This window comes from Panthera onca, chromosome E2, assembly GCF_046562875.1.
Source record: "Panthera onca isolate mPanOnc1 chromosome E2, mPanOnc1 haplotype 2, whole genome shotgun sequence".
Lineage (NCBI taxonomy): Eukaryota > Metazoa > Chordata > Mammalia > Carnivora > Felidae > Panthera > Panthera onca.
This window is the reverse complement of record NC_138353.1, coordinates 7,308,720-7,330,358: the sequence shown is the minus strand read 5'-3', so window position 1 is coordinate 7,330,358 and position 21,639 is coordinate 7,308,720. Positions and strand designations below refer to the sequence as shown.

The window sequence follows — 21,639 nt, the reverse complement described above, 5'->3', positions numbered from 1 at the left end:
GGGTCTAAGTAAGTTACTCAAGGTCACAGGGCTAGTCAGTGGCACAAGTGAGATCTGAACTCCACAGCCTGGCTCATATCTGTGCTGTTGATGGGAGACACGAGCAGGAGCCAGATTATGTAGGACCTGGTGGGCTGCAGTGGAGACACTGGATTTTTTTTTTTTCTTAGAACATTGAGATGACTTTGAACATTTGGAAGCAGAAGTGTGACATAATTTGATTTATGTTTTAAGCAAAGCACAGTGTCAGCGGTTTGGAGAATAGGCTGTGGTAAACGCCAAGAGTGGTTGCAGGAAGCCCAGGGAAATTGCCGCTATCCTCCAGGCAAGGGGTGGCAGTGACTTGTAGGGAGGGGAGTGGGAATGGGAAGATGTGAAGGGATTTGGAAGGTATTTTGTTAGAACCTGTAGCAAGCAGGGCTGCTGGGGGTGATAAGTTAATGAGGAATCGAGGATAATGCAAAGTTTTCAGCCAGACCAGTGAATATGATTTTTCTTTTCTTTTCTTTTCTTTCTTTTTCTTTTCTTTCTTTCTTTCTTTCTTTTTTTTTTTTTTTTTTTTTAACTAGAAGGTTCAGGACATCCCACCTTAAGGAAGGGAAAGCCCAGATACGAGCTTTCACTTTTTGCCCTTCTCTCCAATCCAGGTCCTGTGCTGGATGATGCTGATGACTCGGAGGTATCACCGGTCCTTGAAGGGCTGACTTGAGGGGTGGGGGACAGGCACAGAGATGGACGACGGTAACATTCCAGGGCGATCAGAGCCGGGACACTGGAACAGGCCAGTGAGAGCCCCAAGCCCAGGAGGGAAGGGAATGCTGCCTGGGGGCAAAGGGGTGACGTGAGGGAAGGGGGTCAGGAAAACTTTGCTGCCTGCCAGCAAGGGGCAGCGTTGGTTGGTTGGTTGGTTTCGTTTTTGGTTTTTTGTGTGTTTTGTTTTGTTTAGGGGAGGTGGCCTTTGGGCTAGGTCTAGAGTGAGAAGAAATGGTGTGAGCAAAGGCCAGGTGGCTGGACCGAAAAGATTTTATCATTGAAGCCAAGACTTTCTCAGCGAGTGTGATTAGGATTCGGGTCTCATCCTTTGGTTATGTCGTATCCCAAAGAGGCGTGGCTATTTTGTCGAGACACAGGGCTTGGAAATGAAGGTTCGAATCCCCGCTCCGCTACTTACAAGTCCGTGACCTACAGCAAACTGCTTAAACTTTTGGGGTCCCCTGTTTCTTCGAGAGATAGCCCTTCCTGGTCAATTCCAACATAATGGAATGGCTTTCGATTTTGTTCTGCTACTGTTTCTACTTCTGTGAAGAGGTCCGACGTCGACTTACCAAGAACCTGGCCCTTTAAGGCCCTCCTCCCACGCTAGGGAGCGGAGGCGGGCTCTAGTGTCTCTAAGGGAATGTCCTGTATCCGTTTTCCAACATTGGGAGGCAAGTTCTGCAAGTGACCAATCAACTCCTGCGTCGGGGGCAGCGAAACTTCCGATTCGTGGGGAAACTCCAGCAGCGTTGCGTTTGAGCTCCGCCCACTCAGTGTTAGACAGCCGCGCGAGACAGTCATTCTCGGCTCTGATTGGTGAGTGAGCTCGCGTTGCCCCCGAGTCCCCTCCCCGCATCCCGCAGATCTGCGAGCCGGCACCCTCGCTCTTTGATTGGTTATATTTCTGAGCGCGAACTCGGCTCGCTCTCTGATTGGTTGTCCTCTCTCAGGGCTTACTCCGGACTTTCTTGCTATGGAATTCAATGGAGTCGATGGCTATTGCTTCCGCAGGGTGGCGTCTGCGGCGTCCGGGGATACCTAGCCCAGGCCTGGAGATGCCGAGCGAAGCTTGGAGGGGCGACAGGACCCCGGGCTGAGGGAGGGAATCCCGCGCAGGCGTCTCCATGGCCCACCAGGGAGCCCCGTTGCCCCATCCCCGCCTTAGGTTCGGCCCCTTCCTTCCACTGCCTCCCCCCAAGGGCCTCGGGCGTAGTCCCAAGACTGGACTTTCAGGGCCTCCCAGCCTACTGGGCTCACGGGTTCCCTTAAGTCCCCACTTCTGTCCCCCTCCAGGGGACCCTTCCAACTTGGGGGCCTTTCCAAGTGCCGTTAGGCACCAGGGCCTCCTGGTCTTGAGGGCTTCTCTCCCTGCCGTCCCACCCTTAATACCCGCCTTCCCCCCACCCCCATACCCCCACTCCCCCGCCGCCTTTCTTGCCTCCCTTGGAGACTCTCCCCACCTCTAGAGGCTCTGACCTCACTGCTTTCTTCCCATACCCTTCAAGGTAGCGGTGGGGGACTGCTCACCTTTAGACTTTGACCCAGAAGTTATACCTTCTTTCTAATCAGAACCCTGCAGGGGCGCCTGGGTGGCTCAGTCGGTTAAGCATCCGACTTCAGATGTGCTCGGGTTATGATCTCACAGTTTGTGAATTTGAGCCCCGTGTGGGGATCTGTGCTGATAGCTCAGAGCCTGGAGCCTGCTCTGGGTTCTGTCTCTCTCTCTGCCCTTCCCCTGCTCATGCTCTGTCTCTAGCTCTTTCTCTGTCTGTCTCTCAAAAATAAACATTTAAAAAAATTTAAAGGGGTATATATTAAAAAGAAAAGAAAAGAAACAGAGGAGTCCAGGGGCTCCTGGCTAGCTCAGTCATTAGAGCATGTGACTGTGGATCTTGGGGTTGTAAGTTTGAGCCACAGGTTGTATGTAGAGGTTACTTTTTTTTTTAATTTTTTAAATGTTTATTTATTTTTGAGACAGAGACAGAGCATGAACAGGGGAGGGTCAGAGAAAGAGGGAGACACAGAATCTGAAGCAGGCTCCAGGCTCCGAGCTGTCAGCACAGAGCCGGATGTGGGGCTTGAACTCACGGACCACGAGATCATGACCCGAGCTGAAGTCCGACGCTCAACCGACTGAGCCACCCAGGCACCCCTAGAGATTACTTTTTTTAAGGCTTTTTTTTTTTTTTTTTTTAATTGAGAGAAGCACGAGTGGGGGGAGGGGCAGAGAGAGAGAATCCCAAGCAGGCTTTTCACTGTCAGTGCGGAGCCCGACACAGTGCTTAACTCATGAACCGTGAGATCACGACCTGAACCAAAACCAAGAGCCAGACATTTAACTGACTTAGCCACCCAGGCGCCCCAACACGTAGAGATTACTTAAAAAAATAAAATTAAAAACAAAAAACAAAACAAAAAAAAAAAAACAGAGGAGTTCAGAAAACCTCACTGGACCCACCCAGGTTCTCACGTTCTTGCTCCGCAAGAGAGCCAGTCTTTGGACACATCCAGGGTTAGCCCGGAGAAGGCTTCAGCCAACAAGAAGCTACTGCTGTGGCCAGTCGGGTCAAGAGTCACTTGTCCCCATGCCCATCCCTCCTCTAGGCCCCTAAACTTTGGGAAATCAGGGCTTTAAATGAGGATGGAGAAAAGATGTGTCCAGGATGATTGGTGTCCCTCTCTTCTCCAAGGAGGCAAGTCCCAGCTTGAACCACTACTGGTTGGAGAGGAATCTGAGGGGAAGGCTTAAGACCAGGCTGAGCAGAGTATCTGAGACATAGTTAGGAGCTGAGAAGAAAAATATTCTTTTTTTTTTTTTTTCAAAGCAGGCCCTATGCCCAATAGGGACTTGAACTCATGACCCTGAGATCAAAGTCACATGCTCCACTGACTGAGCCAGTCAGATGACCTGAGAAAAAAATGTTTTGAGAGAGAATGATCAGATCAGTGATCAGAAACATAGAGCTGTTTTGTATTTATACTTCCTGGGGCTGATAGTTCCTAGTGAATTGGTTATAGAGACTGCGTGACAAGGGGGAAAGTCCAGGCTGGGTCTTCTGCCTCCAAGCCTGTTGTCACTCATATTTTCATTTACACAACGTTGCCCTTCCCCAGAGTCCCGGATAACACCGTCCTCGCTCCCTCTGAGTCCCAAGTCGTTATTGGTAAGTCAGGACCTTAGCTCACATATTTCAAAGTTAGTGACCCCTGGCCAAACCTGTTGCCCTAGCAACTCACTCTTGAAATTTCCCAAGTCAGGGCGCCTGGGTGGTTCAGTCGGTGAAGCATCTAACTCTTGATTTCAGCTCATGTCATGATCACACGGTTTGCAAGACTGAGCCCTCCAAGTTGGTCTCTGAGCTGAAAGTGCCCAACCGGCTTGGGATTCTCTCTCTCTCCCTCTCTCTCTGCCTCTTCTCCGCTTGTTCTCTCTTTCAAAATAGATAAATAAATAACTTACAAAAAAAAGAAATTTCCTAGGTCATACAAACTTTGAAAGGTGGCTCTCATAGCAGGATTTGGGGGTACAGGAATGGAAACAGAAGCCCCTCCGGCATCCTCCCCGCTCCAAATTTGTTAAAAGGGATTCATGCTGTGCAGTCAATGCTCATCCATTCTAGGACCTGGCTGGGTATGAGTTTCACTTCCTCCATTTTGCCGCATGGCCTTAGGCAAGACCCTGTCCCTCTTTCTAAGCCCCATCTCTAAAATGAGGGGATTGCATTGGGTGATCCTAAACCGAGTCCCTAATTCTCTCACTCTGTGTACACTGGCTCCTAGTGGCCAACTTGAATCCTTGCACCTAATTCACTGTTGTACTTCATGCTGTGGGTGTTGGCTCACTGAAGAAGGCAAAACAGGTCTGAGGGGGTCTCCCTGGTATATCACCAGCTACCCAATAACAGCCCAATCGGGGCTCCTACGGTGACTATGGGAGGAAGAACAGAAAGAGCACGGGAGACAGTGACCACAGTGCTCGCCCTCGCTCTGTATCTTATTCTCCAAAGCTGTTTGCAACCCCCCTGCAGACTGGGGCGCCATGGCTAATGCAAATGGGCAGCCTCTTACGAGCTGAGAAGATTTCACATATTATAGTTGCCATTCAACAAACGTGAGATTTGGATCCCGATAGATAAATTCTCTGTTCTTCTGAAGGCTCTCCACCATACTTAAATAATCCTACTTCGTTGTACTCAGATAAGCATAGTTAATGTCTAAATGATGCTTTACAGTTTATACACTATATTTACAGTCTCTATTCAGTCATTACAACCCACTTTTGAGCAAGGGTGTTACCGTCATTTGAATACAGGGGGAAATAGAGGCTCCGAGAGGGAAACTCACTTGGCCTACACTTACTCTGCTAGTAAGTGGTAGAATCTGGACACAAGGACAAATCCTTTGTCCTTCCCATGTGCTGTACCTGCCACACCTCTTTTTTTTTAAGCTCATTTATTTGCTTTGAGAGAGAGAGAGCTCCAGAGAGAGTGAAGGGGCAGATAGAGGGAGAGAGAGAAACTCCAACTCATGAACCGTGAGATCATGACCTGAGCTGAAACCAAGAATCTCTTAACTGACCGAGCCACCCAGGTGCCCAGCCACACCTCTGGTCAACAATTCATCAGGAGGCCCATATAGGATCATGACTAAGAGCCTGGGCTCCAGAATCAGATTGCCTGGGATTGAATCTTACTAATCATGTGATGTTGGGCACGTCTGCAACCTTCCGGTGCCTCAGTTTGCTCAGCTATAAAGCAGAGATCGTAATATCTGCATCACGAAACCCTTGGAAAATTCCATCTCAAAGTTTCCCCCCTCCCCTTTCTTTCTCCCTCTTCATTATTTGCTGCACAGTGATCTTCATCTGAGAACCAGAGTGATTTGTTAAACTGTCACCAGGAGATCTTGGTACCACAAAGCTCAGGCCATTTCATTCACAAGAAGGAAGTTTTGCAAGCTGTGATTAATAAAAGGAAAAAAGTTGAGCTGGTCTTCAGTTTTCACATCTGGCCCTAAGTCATCAAAATTTTTACATGCTAACTTCTCTGTAACATTTGTATTAGAGAAAAGTCAGAACCTGCCTCTTAGTGGCTCGAATGAGGAGAAAAGTTGTGATTGGACAGGAGTCCTGTCAATCATTTCAGGTATAAAGAGAGGAGAGCCCAGGGGCACCTGGGTGGCTCAGTCTGTTAAGCGACTGACTTTGGCTCAGGTCATGATCTTGTCTCTGAGTTCAAGCCCTGCTTCAGGTTCTTCTGTGCTGACAGCTCGGAGCCTGGAGCCTGCTTCAGATTCTGTGTCTCCTTTCACTCTGTCCCTCCCCCACTCACTCTCTCTCTCTCAAAAAAAAAAAAAAAAAAAGTAAATAAACAATAAAAAAGAGAGAGGGAGAGAGTCTGTCACCTCATCTCTGGAGGAAGCAGCGGCCAGACTGTGTCCACGCAGCTGGCCACTGTGGAAGATTTGCTTTTTGTTTTTTGTTTTTGTCTTTCTAAGATTATGGGGGGGGGGGGGGTGGAGAGAAGGGATCTTTAGTCCCTAAAAGGATGAACAGAATTAGATAAATCTTGCCAGTAGTGGCTAAGAAACCAGTGCAAGAATCAGCTTATTATTATTATATTTTTATTTTATTTTATTATTATTACTTTATTTTAGAGAGAGGGAGAGCGCATGAATAGGGAAGGGAGGCAGAGGGAGAGAAAGAGAGAATCTTAAGCCAGCTCCATGCTCAATGTGGAGCCCCACACAGAGCTCGATCCCACGACCCTGAGATCATGACCTGAGCCAAAATCAAGAGGCAGATGCTTGGGGTGCCCCGGGTGGCTCAGTGGGTTGAACATCCGACTCTCGGTTTCAGCTCAGGTCACGTTCTGGCGGTTCGCGAGTTCGAGCCTCGCATCAGGCCCTGCTCTGACAGTATGGATTCTCTCTCTCCCTCCCTCTCTTTCTGGCCCTCCCACACACTCTCTCTAAATAAATAAATAAACTTAAAAAAAAACCAAACATCAGATGCTCAACTGTCTTGAGCCACCCAGGCGCCCCTCAGCTCATTAGTACTGACGATTACCTTGGGTAGACAAATTAAGAGGTTTTGTTAAATTCTTCTGGATTAACATCTGTTCTTTCTTAAAGTTCTGAACCTTTTCGGGCTGCCTTACATGAACCAGTTAATTGGGATCTGGCAAGATGAAGGGAGACTTCCCCAGTCTTCAGTCAAAAATTCCCTTAAGAGTTTCTGTGTTGAGTGGGATAATATAATAAGCATTCACCGAAGCGCCTGGCGTAAGTGCTCAATATGTGTTAGTCGGTGTTACAAATGTCTCCACAGATCAATAGCTCTGGAATTTGAGAGGCTTTAGGTGAAGTGGGGCTTGTCTGCGAACATCCGGTTATTCTCTCTCTCAGGACACAAAGCCTCAGGACCTTAGCCAAATACCTGGGAAAACGTGAACCTGTCCACCACCAGCTCCTTCCTCTTCGTGGAAGCTGCCACCCTTTGAAATGATATGCCCTCCCCTCTAACCCTTTCCCTGGTCTTTAGCTCTTGACCCTGTGGACCACAAGCATGGTCAGAGACGGGCCTTTTATGTCCCAGTCCAGCCAAAAGCCCCCCAAGGCTCCGAGTCCTTTTCGCTCAAGAGCGCCCCCTTCAGGCAGGATGGCAAAGCAGTGGGGAAAGATTTTTAGAGCCAGGCAGCTGTTGGGGTGTGGACACGCTCTTGGTTCCACAGATTTCTCCAGTGTGGCTTTATTTTTATTATTATTGTTATTTATTTATTTATCAAATTTTTAAAATGTTTATTTATTTTTGAGACAGAGAGAGAGAGAGTGCAAGCAGGGGAGGGGCAGACAGAGAGGGAGACACAGAATCCGAAGCAGGCTCCAGGCTCTGAGCTGTCAGCATGGAGCCCCACGTGGGTCTCAAACTCACGAACCGTGAGATTGTGACCCGAGCTGAAGTTGGACGCTTAACCAACTGAGCCACCCAGGCGCCCTGTTATTTATTTATTTATTAAATGTTTATTTATTTATTTCTGAGAGAGACAGAGAGAGAGAGAGAGAGGGTGAGAGCCAGGGGAGAGGGCAGAGAGAATCCCAAGCAGGCTTCGCTCTGTCAGCACAGAGCCCCATGCCAGGCTTGAACCCACAACCCGGGAGATCATGACCTGAACCAAAACCAAGAGTCAGCCGCTCAACCGACTGAGCCACCCAGGTGCCCCCAACTTTTTTTTTTTTTTTTTTAATGCAAAGGCCAACATCTCTTCTGGGCTCCTCAATTTTCTGCCTGGCAAGTAGCAACCATCCCCCATGAGAGCTTTCTGTGAAGCAATTAGGACTCTGACCTCTGGGGAAGGAGGAAGGACCTGCTCCCCTCGGAGAAATAGACCTATCTTCTCTCTTCACCGGCTGGTTGATTCAGAGTACATGGTGAGCTTTGCTTTCCATTACATTTTGAGAGCGTTCCCAGTACCATGCCCTCCTGCGATCGTTCTTCCTCAGGTTCATGGGTTGGAGGGCACAATTGCGCCCAGTCTCCACGTGGTGTCCTTGCCCTGAGGGACTTCCTGTCTTGTCGCCTAGCAGGACATCTTTACGGTGGCTGCTCTTGAACTCACTCTGAACATCTGCTTCTGTTCCTCTTCTGTAAAAATAAGTGGCTGTGTTTACTTTAGGTGAAGATTCTGCAAACTCTTCCTGCAGATGCCCAGACAGCAGACATCTCGGACTCAGCTCTGCCTGCCGTGGGCCAGAGTCCTGCATTCTTTTGAATGGGCGCAACTGTGATCCAATAAAACTTTATTTATGGACACCGGAATTGGAATTTCATATCCTTAGCACGTATCAGGAAACATTTTTCTGCTTTCGATTCCCCGCTCCCATTTATTTTTTTAAGTTTATTAGTATTATTATTTTAGTAATCTCTACACCTGACCTGGGGCTTGAACTCACCACCCCGGAGATCAGGCGTTGTAAGCTCTCCCATCTGAGCTGGCCCCTCCCCACAACCATTTAAAATGTGGAAAACACTCTTGGCTCGAAATTAGGCAGCGGGTCAGACTTGACCTGTGAGGTTAGCTGGCTGACCTCGCAAAGATGATAGGTTAATTGCCTTTAAAGTCCCTCCCACCTTTGAGAAACTGTGAGCCTGTGTGATCAGCTGCAGGGGGGAGGGGGGGCTGTGGTGGCAGAGAAGATTTCTCTTGCCTCTCAGAATAGTGCATCCAGAGAGATGCGTCCAGCTTTTCCAAATGATCGGGTCTGGAATGGGAGGACCCATGCTTGGAGACCAAGAGGGTGAGGGAGACAGAGAGAGAGAGAGAGAGAGAGGATGCTTGTCTTCCTCACCCTCTCCATTCCGCCTACCCTGGATCCCAGCCCTGCAGCCCGGGAGACCGTCAGTGAAACTTGATGTCCTCGTACTCCGGGCCTGTGTCCTTGGACTCCCAGGTGTCCCAGGGTCTGAGGCCCGAGAAGGTGAGGGCAGCATAATGGAGATTCTCTTGGTTACTCTCTGATTCTGAGGCTTGCGTGGATGATCTGGGTCCTGGATAAGTGTGGGGAGCAGCATGTAGCTCCTTCTGGTTTTTCTTACATTCCTGGGAGGGAGCGCCTGGAGGAGAGGCCTGGGAAGGACTGCTCGGCATGGCCTTCCGGTTCTGGTTCCGATTGCGATTGCGAGCCTGGGAGAGAAACCACCAGGCTTCCTTCCCTCCTTCTATTCTTCCTTCCTGCCTCCCCTCTTTCCTCCCTCCTCCCCTTCCTCCCTCTCTCTCCCCTCCTTCCTCCCTTCCCCTCTTCCCTCCCTCCTCTCCTTCCTCCCTCTCTCTTTCCCCTCCTTCCTCCCTTCCCTCCCTCCCCTCCTTCTCTCCCTGTGTCCTTCCTTCCTTCCCTCCTTCCACAAATACTCGAGAGCTCACCATGCACCAGACACTAATTAAGAACTGGGACTGGGGCGCCTGGGTGGCTTAGTTAAGTGATCAACATCGGCTCAGGTCATGATCTCACGTTTTATGAGTTCGAGCTCCGCCTCGGGCCCTGTGCTGACAGCTCAGAGCCTGGAGCCTGCTTCGGATTGTGGGTCTTCCTCTCTCTCTGACCCTCCCCTGCTGGCTCTCTCTCTCTCTCTCAAAAATAAATAAACATTAAAAAATTAAAAAAAAAAAAAGAACTAGGATTACATCTTGGGGCAGGAACAAACAATAAACAATGTCTGTGGTTTAAGTCACCCCAGCTGCAGTCCTTTGCTATGGCAGCCAGAGCGAACACACACAGGGAGATCCGTGCAGCCCACAGCACGGTCAAGACACAGAACTGTTCCTCCCCACAAAGCTCTCCCCACCTGCTGCTCCTCTCTAGTCCTCACTGCCCTCCCGTCCCTAACCCTGGCCACTACTAATCTGTCCTCGGTCTCTACAGTCTGATCGTTTGCAGGGTGTTATAAACATGGAATCCTGCATACGTGACCATTGGAGATCAGCATTTTTCCTTTTTTTTTTTTTTTTTTGTCTCTAAGGTTTTTTCAACCAGTAGCTTCTTTCAATCATTTGTTCCTTATGATGGCTGAGTAGTACTCCACGAGGGTTAGTTGTCCCTATTTGGGTTTTTTTGTTTTTTTTTTTTTAAGTTTATTTAGAGAGAGAGAGAAGGGGAGGGGCAGAGAGAGGGAGAGAGAGAGAGAAGCCCAAGCAGGCTCTGCACCGTCAGCACAGGGCCTGATGCTGGGCTCGAACTCACCAAAGGTGAGATCATGATGAGCTGAAATCAGGACTCAGACGCTTAACCGACTGAGCCACCCAGGGGCCTCCCTATTTGGGTTTTTAAAGGATACCATGCACACGGAAAGAGAGCGGAAGCAGGGGGGCACACACAGGAAGTGGCAGAACCGAAAGAGGCGGTTTGGGTGTATTGGGAAGGGGGTCTTGCTAATGGGTTGATCGTGGGGTGGTGGAGGACAGAGGAGCGAAAGACGGGCTTGGGCAGCCAGGCGGACGTGGTGCTGTTTGCCGAGCCGGGCCGCATGGAGAGCGTAAGCAGTGGAGTTAGTCCTAAATTCGACTCGGACGGGCTAAATCCGAGACGCCTGTTAGACACTCAAACGGACATGCCACCCGGACCGTTGGATAGGAGTCTAAAGGTCAAGGGTGAGTTTGAGAGATGCAAGTTTTGGAGTCATCAGCATACAAATGTTCTCTCCTGGGGGCGCCTGGCGGGGGGGGGGGGGGGGGGGGGGGCGGTTGGTTTCGGCTCAGGTCGTGATCTGATGTGGGTTCGAGCCCCGCATCAGGCTCTGTGCTGACAGCAGGGAGCCTGCTTGGGATTCTCTCTCTCTCTCTCTCTCTCTCTCTCTGCCCCCTCCCCTGCTTGTGCGCATGCGCACCTCCCCTCTAAATAAACTTAAAAAAAGTAAAAATAAAAATAAATAAGTAAGTAAATAAACAAATAAATGTTCTGTCCTAAAACTATCCGGCATTTGTAGAACACTTACTAGGTGCCGGCTACTATTCTAAATGTTTACAGGTTCCATGAGCATAGCGAGTACTTAGAATGATCCTAGGTAATAGATACTACTATTTCTCCCATTTTCTTTAAAAAAAATTTTTTTAATGTTTATTTTTGAGAGAGAGAGAGTGCAAGCAGGGGAGGGGCAGAGAGAGAGGAAGGCACAGAATCCGAAGCAGGCTCCAGGCTCTGAGCTGTCAGCACACAGCCCGATGCGGGGCCCAAACTCACAGACCATGAGATCATGACCTGAGCTGAGGTCAGACTCTTAAGGACTGAGCCACCCAGGCGCCCCCATTTCCCCCATTTTAAACTAAGGCACAGAGAAGTTAAGAGACTTGTCCAAGAACACACTGCGATAAAACCAAGAGTGTACCCGGACGAGCTGACTTCAGAGCCGCGCTCTTCATCACTAAATACACGGACTCTCCATGATATTAAGAATGATCACATCATTAATTAGAATTAGTAACCTCATCGGGGTGATAAGAACGGGCGAGCTGCTACATTTTGAGCAAGTGCATGATGTGTTCTCATCCTCAAACCAGCTCTCGAAGGAAGCAGAGGAAGAAATGGAGGCTCAGAGAGAGCGAGTGATTTGGTCAAGATCTCACAGGACTCGAATCCAACACCCATACCTTTTCCACCTTGATGTCCCTTGGGGGAAAAGGGTTGGGACAGGGCAGGGGAGGGGCGAGGGCGAGGGCTGGGAGTCTGAGCAGGGAAAGTAGAGGCAGCACACGGAGCCACTCACCAGGGGACCAGGATTGGGGACCACGTTGATGTAGTCCAGGATCGTGCTTCTCCGCGTGGCCTTGGGCTTCGGCGGAGCCCCTGCCTGGGCCGGAGCCCCTGCCTGGGCCGGAGTCCCTGCGTGGGCCGGAGTCCCTGCGTGGGCCGGAGTCCCTGCGTGGGCCGGAGTCCCTGCCTGGGCCTGTTTCTTCCTCAGAGTCTTCCTGCCCGGGGAACAAGACCCTTGATTGTGCGCCCTGGCACTTCCCCGGTCCCCAGCCCCGGATCCCACGCCCCATCGCGCAGGCTCCTAACTCACGTGACCAGGATGAGGCAGAGGAAAAGGAGCGTCGTGATGCCCATTCCCAGAAATATTCCGCTACCCAACGCCTTTGAGAGGAGTCCCTTCTTATCTGTGCAAGGAGACGGTCAGCCAGCTCTGAGCCTCCCCCGTTAACGTGGGGCCTCACGCCCACCTGCCACCGGGCACTCAGGTTCCAGCTCCCATTCCAGGAATTTTATCTGCAACCCCTTCTGTCCAAGTCTTGGAAACCCCTCTGCGCCCAGGGCCCAGGCGACAGGCCTTCCAGTTTGGATTGCCCTCTGCATTCCCAGCCGCAGGTGCCACGTGCACCTTCCCAGGTCCTGCTCCAACCACAGGACCTTGCCCCTGCCCCCACTCAGCCTCCACTCGTCAGGGGTGGGGGTGGGGCCTCCAGCTGGCCCGCAGACCTGGCAACAGCAGGACCGCGGCGCTCTGTTCCCCATGTGCATTCCGGGCCTCGCAGCTGAGTCTGAGGCCGGAGCCCAGCGGTCCCCTGAGGCTCAGGGAGCTGTTGGCCCAGGGCCCCTCGGAGCTGGAGGTGACGGTCAAGGAAGCGTCGCTGTGGTTCCCCTCCAGCAGCCCCTCCCCTAGCCGCCAGCTCAGGGTGGGGGCCGGCCGGGCTTGGGCGGAGCAGGTGCAGCCCAGCGCCTCGCCCTCCCAGGAGCAGGAGGGGCCGAGCAGCCTCGGGGGGCCTGCAGGGGGGGGGGGGAGGGGCAGGGTCAGCGGCGCCTCTGCTCCCCAGGCCCCGGGCGTCTGGCCCCCGGGGGTCCCCACACTCACAGACCACAGAGAGACGCAGGGAGACGTGCTGGGAGCCCAGCGAGTTCTGAGCTCGGCAGGTGAGGACTCCTTCATGCTCCGTTTGTATCTGAGGCAGCTCCAGGATCCCGGGGTCTGCGGGCTGGGAGGGGCTCAGAGTCTGTCCCCGCAGGGCCCAGCTCAGCTGGGCTGGGGGGTTGCTGCGGGCGACACAGAGCAGACGCAAACTTTGGCCCTCCAGGGCTGGGAGGGACGTGCCATTCCCAAGGTTTTCCAGGACTGCGGGAAGGAAGAGGCAAGATCAGAGGCTCAGCTGAGGGCACAGGGACCCTTTTGCATGGCAGCATTCCAGACGCCGAGGCCCCCAGTGTGGCACCGAGAGGCCCCAGGTTCTCTGTCCCCCTTCATACCTGTCCTGTTTGCTTGTAGGGCCATCACTCTCAGGTTCTCTGGGGCATCTGAAACAGAGACAGGGTGCCGGCTCTAGAAGGGAGGGGAGGGGGGTTCCCTCAGGGCAGAGAACGGTCCTTGGAGACAAAGAGGGCAGGGCGGCCGAGCATGGAATCACCTAGTGACTGATTCTCCACTGAGTGGCCCAAGGGAACAGACTGGTAAGAAGGGCTGGTCTCTATGCTTGTGATTTATAATAAAATATATAAGGGCACCTGAGTGGCTCGGTCAGTTAAGTGTCTGCCTCTTGGTTTTGGCTCAGGTCGTGAGCTCACGGTTTGTGAGTTCAAGCCCCACATCGGGCTCTCCGCTGACAGCATGGAGCCTGCTTGGGATTCTCTGTCTCCTTCTGTCTCTGCCCTTCCCCTGCTCACACACACACACACACACACACACACACACTCTTTCTTTCAAAATAAATAAACTTAAAAAAATTAAATAAATATACATATCTCTCCCATTCCTGGCATAGAGTTCCTAAAACCCTTGGAATTTCCTAAAAGACGAGAGCGATAAAGGTGTCTTGATATTCATAACAAACCCCTTTCAAACCACACCTGGGTTGATGTAAATGAGGTGACCGTTGGAAAGCACCTTGGGTGGGGGGGCGGGGGGATGGCTGGTGGCCAGAGAACCAACCTCGGTGACTGAAGCTTTGGGACTTTCCATCCCTGCCCTGACTTCCGGGGAAGGGAGAGCGATTGCAGGTGGGATCGGATGGCAGTGGCCAAAGCTTTGGATAATCCTGCCTCCGTGTCGAAGCCTCCATAAAAACCCAAGAGAATGGGGTTTGAAGAGCCTCCCTACTGGTGAACACGGGGAGGTACGCGGGCAACGGCCTTGCCCCCCACGCATCTCTTCTGTCTGCTGTTGTATCATTTTATAATGACCCCCCATCCAGTAAGTGCAGTGTTCCTCTGAGTTCTGTGCCCCATTTTATCAAATCAATTGAATTCAAGGTGGGGGTGGGGGGGTCATGGGAAACTCCGATCTAGAGCCAGTTGGTCGACTCGGCTTGTGACTGGCCTCTGAGGTGGGGGCCCAAGGAGCGGGGGGGACCTTGCGGGACCGAGCCCTTCACCTGTGAGATCTGCCACCACCTCCAGGTAGACAGTGTTCAACCGAGTTGAGTTGCAGAACACCCCGCTGGCGCCAGAGAATTGTTTGGTGGTGTGGTGGAAAACCCACGTTGGAGTTGGAATCGGAATTGTTAGCCCCCCCAGCCTGGGGTTCCGGGTCCCTTTCGAGCTCCGGGGCCCTGCCCCCCAGCCCCAGCCCCCCTCTTCCTTCTCCCTTTCTGGAAACCAGTCTCCTGATGGTCGCACTCACACTGCACGGAGAGGTTCAGGGTGCGGCTCTGGGAGCCACGCCTGTTCTCTGCTCGGCAGGTGTAGCAGCCTGAATCCCCAGGCATCACCCGGGTCAGCACCAGAGCCAGGGGGCCGGGGGTCCAGGGGTGAGACCAAGAGAGGATCCTGTCCTCCAGGGCCCAGCTCAGGGTGGCAGGGAACTGGCTCTCGGAAGCACAGACCAGCTGCAGGAACTGGCCTTTCTGGACTTCCAGATGTGGGCTGTTTCCCTGGGGCTCCGGGGCTGCAGAGACAGAAGCCGGGAGAGAGAGAGAGAGAGAGAGAGAGAGAGAGAGAGAAGCTGAAGGAGGAACAGAGTGTCCCTCACCCTCTGTCTCCCTCGCCTCCACCCTCCGCAGAGGACCAGCCCCACCCTCCCAGGCCCTCAATACGTACCTGATGCCTTGGCTCTGGCAACGCTGATAACCAGGTCTTTGGGGACATCTGCAACAAGATTGAGACCTGGCTTGGGGGAGGACCGTGGGGCTCCTGGCAGTAACAGGGAACCCCCTCGGGGGGAAAAGAAAGCGTGATATCCTCCGGGAGGCTAGTGACGAACTGGTGTCAAAGATGCTTGTGGCTGGGGAGCAGATGGCGTCCCCAAGCCCTCCCAGGGCCGAGGCAGCGTGATGCGACTCCCCACCGACCTGTCTGGATGCCCCCGCCCGGCCACATCCCGCCGTGCCTGTCTGCACACCCTGATGCCCTGGCCACCAGACTCACGGGTGACGTTAAGTCGAACGGTTGTCTCTGCGCTCACGCCCTTTCTGGAGAAGTCTACCCGGCACGTGAGGTGGGTGCCGTGGTCCTGGGGTCTCGGTGTGAGAGAAAGCACTGAGAAGTAGGAGGGTTTGCGTCCGGGCCCTGGGGTGGTGACGGCGGCCCCCATCCAGGAGAAAGTAGGGGCTGGACATTCCTCAAAGGCCCAGTTAAACACACAGATGAGTGTCGCCCGGCGCCCTGCTTCCAGGGTCTCTGGGACGTAGACATCGGGCTTCTGTGTCAGGGCTGGGGCAGAGAGAGGGCACAATCCTAGCCCTGGGAGGGGGTGCTGCAGGGGTGACGCCTGATCTGCTCCCCACAGTGTGTGTGGGGGGGGGGGGTTGGGGAACGGCAGGGAGGAGGAGAGTTTCCCTCCCAGTCCTGCTGGAGCCCGGTCCATACCTGTCACTTCCAGATAGAACGGGCTTTCCACGAAATTATACCGCACGTAACTGCCTCTCTCCACCCGAAAGAAGTACTGTGCCGAGTCCTCCACCTGGGCGTCTCTGATCAGCAAGGAGCAGCTGCGGTTCTGGGGATCCCCAGTGAGCTGGAACCGGCCCCCGGAGCCACCGTGCACTTGATCCTGCTTGTTTGTGGCCACCGGTCTTCCCTTGTTCGTGTCTGTCCCGACCACGAACCAGGAGCCGAGGGCGGGGGTGTCCTCCGTCCAGCCTATCCGGGGGTAGGAGAGGGTGCAGGGCACGTGCACACACAGGCCCTCCTGCACCGTCACCACGCTCTGCACTTGCAGGGAGAATCCTGGGGCCTGGGCCTGAGACCCTGAAGGAGACAGAGGGCTCAAGCTGCAAGCCCAGCCCGCGCCCCCACCCAGGCCCCTTCTGGCCCCGTGGCCCACTCACCGCCCCACAGCAGGGCCAACAGCAGTGACAGGGCCATCTCTGCACGAGGGTGCACTTGGACCTGCCCTCACACAGGCTCGTCCCCCGGACGCCTCCACTGACGAAGGGGAACCGCCAGTTGCGAAAGCTGTACCCGGGGCCAGGTGACCGGTCCTGAGCCCCACCCCCACTCGCTCCAGCCCGCCCCCCCCCCCCCCCCCCGCCCTATCTTGTCACTCTCCAGCCCCACCTCACCCGCTAGGACTCTGAATCTTTCCTGGGGGGCTGGGCGGGGCGGGGGGAGGCTGCCTGGTGCTTGGGATGGCAGAGCTGGTCCTTCTGGGGGTCCCCTGGGGGTGGGGAGGGAGTGGAAGGTGGGTGAGGCCATGGGCCCTGGGTGGGTGGAGGGTCGGGGCTCTCCCGCTGGGCCTTAGGTGGCTGAGGAAGCAGAAGTGAAAGTGTACAATGAGCCTTTCTTCAGACGGGGGGCCCCTGGGGAAGGAGGGCAGTGGGGAACAGCAAGAGTGGATGCAGGAAGGGGGTTGTGGGGGGTGGGCGGCTGATGGGTCTTGCCAGTTAAAACTCAGAATCTCCAGTTAAAGTTGACTTTAGAGAGCAGGGGAGGGCCAGAGAGAGAGGGGGACAAAGGATCTGGAGCGGGCTCTGTGCTGACAGCAGAAAGCCCCATCAGGGGCTCCAACTCACGAACCGTGCAGATCATGACCCTAGTTGAAGCCAGACACTTAACCGACTGGGCCACCCAGGTGCCCCAGTTAAAGCTGACTTTCAGTTAAATGATGAATGATTTTTTTTTTTTTTAGAAGTACGTCCCAAATATCGCAACGGGACATTGTTATACTAAAATTATTCGGCGTTCATATCTGAAATGCAAATTAAACTGGGCGCCTTTGTGTTTTTATTTGCCAAATCTGGTACCCCTAGGCTGGTGTCAGTCCCACCCCTTCCTCCTCACTGGGAGGGCTCACTGATTTCCGCCCCCAGGTCCACCGGAAGCACCCATGCCAAGACATCAGTCCACCTCTCAAGCTCCCCTTCGTCTTCTGCCCTAAGGTTGGATGCACCTACTGGTAATACCTGTTGTGATGGGAGCACCTGCCCCCACAGTCAACCTCCGTGCCTGGGACCTGGTGTGTGCAGGTGCCACGCGGCCTCCTGAGGACACAGGCAAATCAGTCACGGTGTCTGACCTCAAGGGGACCCAGTTTGGTAAATGAAGCTTCTGAGAAATGGAAAAGCACTGAAGTGCTCGTAACTGCTCCCCCTCGCTGCCACCCCCCAGCCGATGCCGGGACAGATGTTCACGACAAAGGCGTGGTCACTTCTTCCTGGGAAACCAGAAGAGGCCTCCTGGAGGAGGTGACCTGTGGCCACCTCTGTCCTTGCTCTCGTGTCACGTGCTTGGGCTGCCGTAACAAAGCACCACAGACAGAACAGCTCAAATGACAGAAAACATCTTGCCCGCAGTTCGGAGGCTGGAGTCCAAGATGAAGGCGTCAGTAGGGCTGGAAGAACAGGTTGGTTGCTTCCCAGGCCTCTCTCCCTGGGGTGTAGACATCATCTTCCCACTGAGCTCTCACGTGGCCATCTCTCTTTGTGTGCCTGTGTCCTGATCTCTTCGTAGAAGGACACCAGTCCTGGGGCGCCTGGGTGGCTCAGTCGGCCAACTCTTGATCTCAGCTCAGGTCATGATTTCACAGTTTGTGAGATCGAGCCCCAAGTCAGGCTCTGGGCAGCACGGAGCCTGCTTGGGATGCTTTCTCTCTCTCTCTCTCTCTCTCTCTCTCTGCCTCCTCCCTGCTTGCACTCTCTCTCAAAAGAGATAAACATAAAAAAAAAAAAAAAGGACACCAGCCTACTGGACTTGAGCTTGCTCTATGGCCTTGCTTTAAGTGAATTACCCATTTAAAGGCCCTATCTCCACATACAGTCACATTCGCAGGTACTGGGGTTAAGGCTTCAACATATGAACGCGGCAAAGGGGGCACAATCCAGCCCCTAATACCCACCTCCTTCTGCACTCTGATCCAGGTCCCCACTGCCCAACCTGGGCTCTATCAGGGGAGAGCCAGGGTCCCTTTTCCCAGGGTAGGCTCTTGTCTAGAGATATCACAGCATGGAGCTCACAGAGGAGGGGCCTCCCAGAGAGGAGGGAGGACTGGGTCTTGACATGGGTTTGCCCTGATTGTGTGCAGACAATTCCTTGATTTTCAGATTGTACTTAGTTGTGGAAGATGATAACATGGAGGAGGGGGGAGATTTGAGTCCATGGGATGTCCCTGTACATTTCTTTGCAACTCCTGTGAGTCTAAAGGTTCTTCAAAATGAGGTTAAAAGCCTGGGTGGCTCAGCCAGTTGAGTGTCTCTTTTTTTAAAAATTATTATTATTTTAATGTTTTTGTTTATTTTTGAGACAGCGAGAAAGCACGAGCTGGGGGGACGGGTGCAGAGAGAGAGGGAGACAGGAACCAAAGCGGGCTCCATGCTGACCGTAGAGAGCCCGATGCGGGCTCAAACTCACGAGTGGTGAGATCATGACCTGAGCCGAAGTCAGATGCTTAGCCGACTGAGCCACCCAGGTGCCCCTTTTTTTTTTTTTTTTTTTTTTTTATTTTTCTTTTTTTTTTTTTTAAATTTTTTTTTTAATGTTTATTTATTTTTGAGACAGAGAGAGACAGAGCATGAACAGGGGAGGGTCAGAGAGAGGGAGACACAGAATCCGAAACAGGCTCCAGGCTCTGAGCTGTCAGCACAGAGCCCGACGCGGGGCTCGAACTCACAGACCGCGAGATCATGACCTGAGCTGAAGTCGGCCGCTTAACCGACTGAGCCACCCAGGCGCCCGGTGCCCCTTTTTTTTTAATTATTTTTGAGAGAAAGAGACACAGAGAGCATGAGCAGAGAGAGAGGGAGACACAAAATCGGAAGCAGACTCCAGACTCTGAGCTGTCAGCACAGAGCCCGATGCTGGGCTCAAACCCACGAACCATGAGATCACGACCTGAGCTAAAGTCAGACACTTAAATGACTGAGCCATCCAGGCACCCAGATCTGACTCTTGATTTCAGCTCAGGTCATGATCTCACGATCATGGGATTGAGCTCTGTGTTGGGCTCCATGCTGAGCATGGAAACCGCCTGAGATTCTCTCTCTCTCCTTCCCTCTGTTCCTCTCCCCAGCTCACTCTATCTCTCTCTTTCAAAAATAAAAATAAAAAGCAAGCCAAAATAGATAACCACAAAACACAACAACAATAAACGAGATGATGACTGTAAATTGTATCTCAGCCCTGACCCTTCCCTGTCTATTAGACACCTACTCAGGAATCTGCAGTGTGCATTTCAAGCTTAACATGCATCATGCAGCACTATTTCTCACCACAAGCCTGCTTTTCATCTCTCTAAATATTATGCGGCACCAAGCCCTGCCCACACCTGAGCATTGGCCTGACGGCTTCCTTTACTTTCTTTACTCCCATGTACAATTACCCACAAGACCCATCAGCTCAACTTCTTAGGTATTAAAAAAATTCCATCCACTTATCCCCACCCCACTACCATTCATTACTCTCATCCAAGATGTCTCAATCTTAGCACCATTGACACTTTTTTTTTTTTTCAATTTGGGGCAGTTGCCTGGGTGGCTCAGTTGGCTAAGCATCTGACACTTCATTTGGGCTCAGGTCATGATTTCACAATTTGTGGGATGAGCCCTGTGTTGGACTCCACACTGACAGCACGGGAGCCTGCTTAGGATCCTCTCTCTCCCTCTGTGTCTGCCCCTCCCTTGCTTATCTCTCTCTCTCGCTCTCTCTCTCTCAAAAATTAAAAATTTTTTTTTTTGTATAGAGAGAGAGCGCAGGGGAAAGGCAGAGGGAAATGGAGAGAGAGAATCTCAAGCAGCCCCCACTTGGAGCTCAATCTCATGACTATGAGATCATGACTTTGGCTGAAATCAAGAGTTGGATGCTCAACAGACTGAGCCACCCAGGCTGACCAGCACTACTGACATTTTGAGTCAAATAGTTCCTGACGGGTGGGGTCCCTGGCAGGATGTTCATCAGTAGCCCTGGCCTCCAGCCTTCAGATGTCAGTAGCACCCCGTCCACCCCAGCTGTGACAACTAAAAACACTCCAGACATTGCCCCCTGTCCCCTGGATGGCAGAATCACCCTCAATGGAGAGTCACTTCCTGGGTCCAAGCCATCACCCTCACTCATCTGTAGGACAGCAGTGACTGATTGATTATTCCTGCTTCTAGTTTGCTCTCTCCAAGGTGCCTTGTCAACACAGCAGCCAGAGTTACTTTTCAATTAGGGACACCTGGGTGACTCAGTCGGTTACCCATCTGACTTCAACTCAGGTCATGATCTCGTGGTTCGTGAGTTCGAGCCCCGAGTTAAGCTCTGTGCTCACAGCTCGGAGCCTGGAGCCTGCTTCCAATTCTATGTCTCCCTCTCTCCCTCTGCCCCTCCCCTGCTCCCGTGCTCTCTCTTTCTCTCTCTCAGAAATAAACATTAAAAAATGTTTTCAAATATAAATCAGACCGAGTCCCTCTCTTAAAAGTTGCAGGGGTGTCCTGTTATATTTAGGAGAAAATCCAAACTGCTCACCCTATCTCCCGATGACCTCCCCAAACTCACTTTGAACCCTCTTTTGCTTTGCTTTTGCATTCCACCAGTAATCCCAGCTCTGTTTCTCACATTTACTAAGTTTGTTCCCACTTGGGGGGCAGTGATGTGTGACACTTGGGGTTGTCACTTCCAGGAATGCTCTTCCCGTGGTTGCCCCTCCCACTGTTCTCAGTTCAGAGTTGTCCCCAACATTTCCCCACCCCCACACCCTTCTGAATTTCCTGTGGCTTCTTGGGCCTCCCTCAGAATTCTCCACCCTTCCTCAGTGTGACCAGATCACCTCTGCCCATCCCCCAGCCTTGGCCAGACAAGGGCCAAGCAGCTAGCTGAGGCCATGAGAATCTTTTTTGGGCCAAAGAATGTTCAGATTTTTTCTGAAAGTATTCCTTTATTTAAAAAAAAAAAATGTTTAGGGGCGCCTGGGTGGCTCAGTCGGTTGAGCTTCCGACTTCAGCTCAGGTCTGATCTCACAGTCTGTGATTTCGAGCCCTGCATCGGGCTCTGTGCTGACAG

The 21,639-nt window shown here is 52.5% G+C and overlaps 1 protein-coding gene and 1 long non-coding RNA gene across 12 annotated transcripts; one reads left to right on the top strand and one right to left on the bottom strand.

Moving 5' to 3' along the window:
* The first annotated feature begins 573 nt into the window (after nt 1-573).
* Nucleotides 574-8,515, top strand: LOC132690905 (uncharacterized). The gene is made up of 3 exons (XR_013552713.2): nt 574-1,572; nt 8,008-8,184; nt 8,430-8,515. It is a non-coding gene; the product is annotated as an uncharacterized LOC132690905 (long non-coding RNA).
* Nucleotides 2,944-16,658, bottom strand: SIGLEC10 (sialic acid binding Ig like lectin 10). Of its 11 annotated transcripts, none has more exons than XR_013552711.2 (12): nt 16,497-16,655; nt 15,595-16,416; nt 15,268-15,315; nt 14,852-15,115; nt 13,483-13,530; nt 13,094-13,351; nt 12,721-13,005; nt 12,308-12,401; nt 12,011-12,212; nt 9,121-9,437; nt 8,100-8,398; nt 2,944-5,713 (listed from the first exon to the last, which is right to left on the bottom strand). XR_013552711.2 is itself a non-coding variant. In XM_060651894.3 (12 exons), exons 1-11 carry the CDS (start codon nt 16,531-16,533, stop codon nt 9,153-9,155), a joined length of 2,013 nt encoding a protein of 670 aa, XP_060507877.3. In that variant the 5' UTR covers nt 16,534-16,655; the 3' UTR covers nt 6,403-8,398; nt 9,121-9,152. The 11 variants fall into 11 exon arrangements, 8 of the variants coding, with proteins under 8 accessions (XP_078295523.2, XP_060507877.3, XP_078295520.2 ...); XM_060651894.3 differs by lacking the exon at nt 2,944-5,713 and having other exon boundaries at nt 6,403-8,398; nt 15,595-15,705; nt 16,036-16,416; XM_060651892.3 differs by lacking the exon at nt 2,944-5,713 and having other exon boundaries at nt 6,404-8,398; nt 15,595-15,879; nt 16,036-16,416; nt 16,497-16,654.
* Between the last annotated feature and the right edge of the window lie 4,981 nt (nt 16,659-21,639).

Coding starts and splice junctions, on each gene's coding strand:
- SIGLEC10 (XM_078439394.2), bottom strand. CDS start 16,533: ATGGCCCTGTCACTGCTGTTGGCCCTGCTGTGGGGCG. Junction 13,006..13,093: donor CCTGCGTCTCTCTGTGGTCT/GTGAGTGTGGGG, acceptor CCCCCCCTGCAG/GCCCCCCGAGGCTGCTCGGC. Junction 12,213..12,307: donor CTCTGCCTCATCCTGGTCAC/GTGAGTTAGGAG, acceptor TTCCCCGGGCAG/GAAGACTCTGAGGAAGAAAC.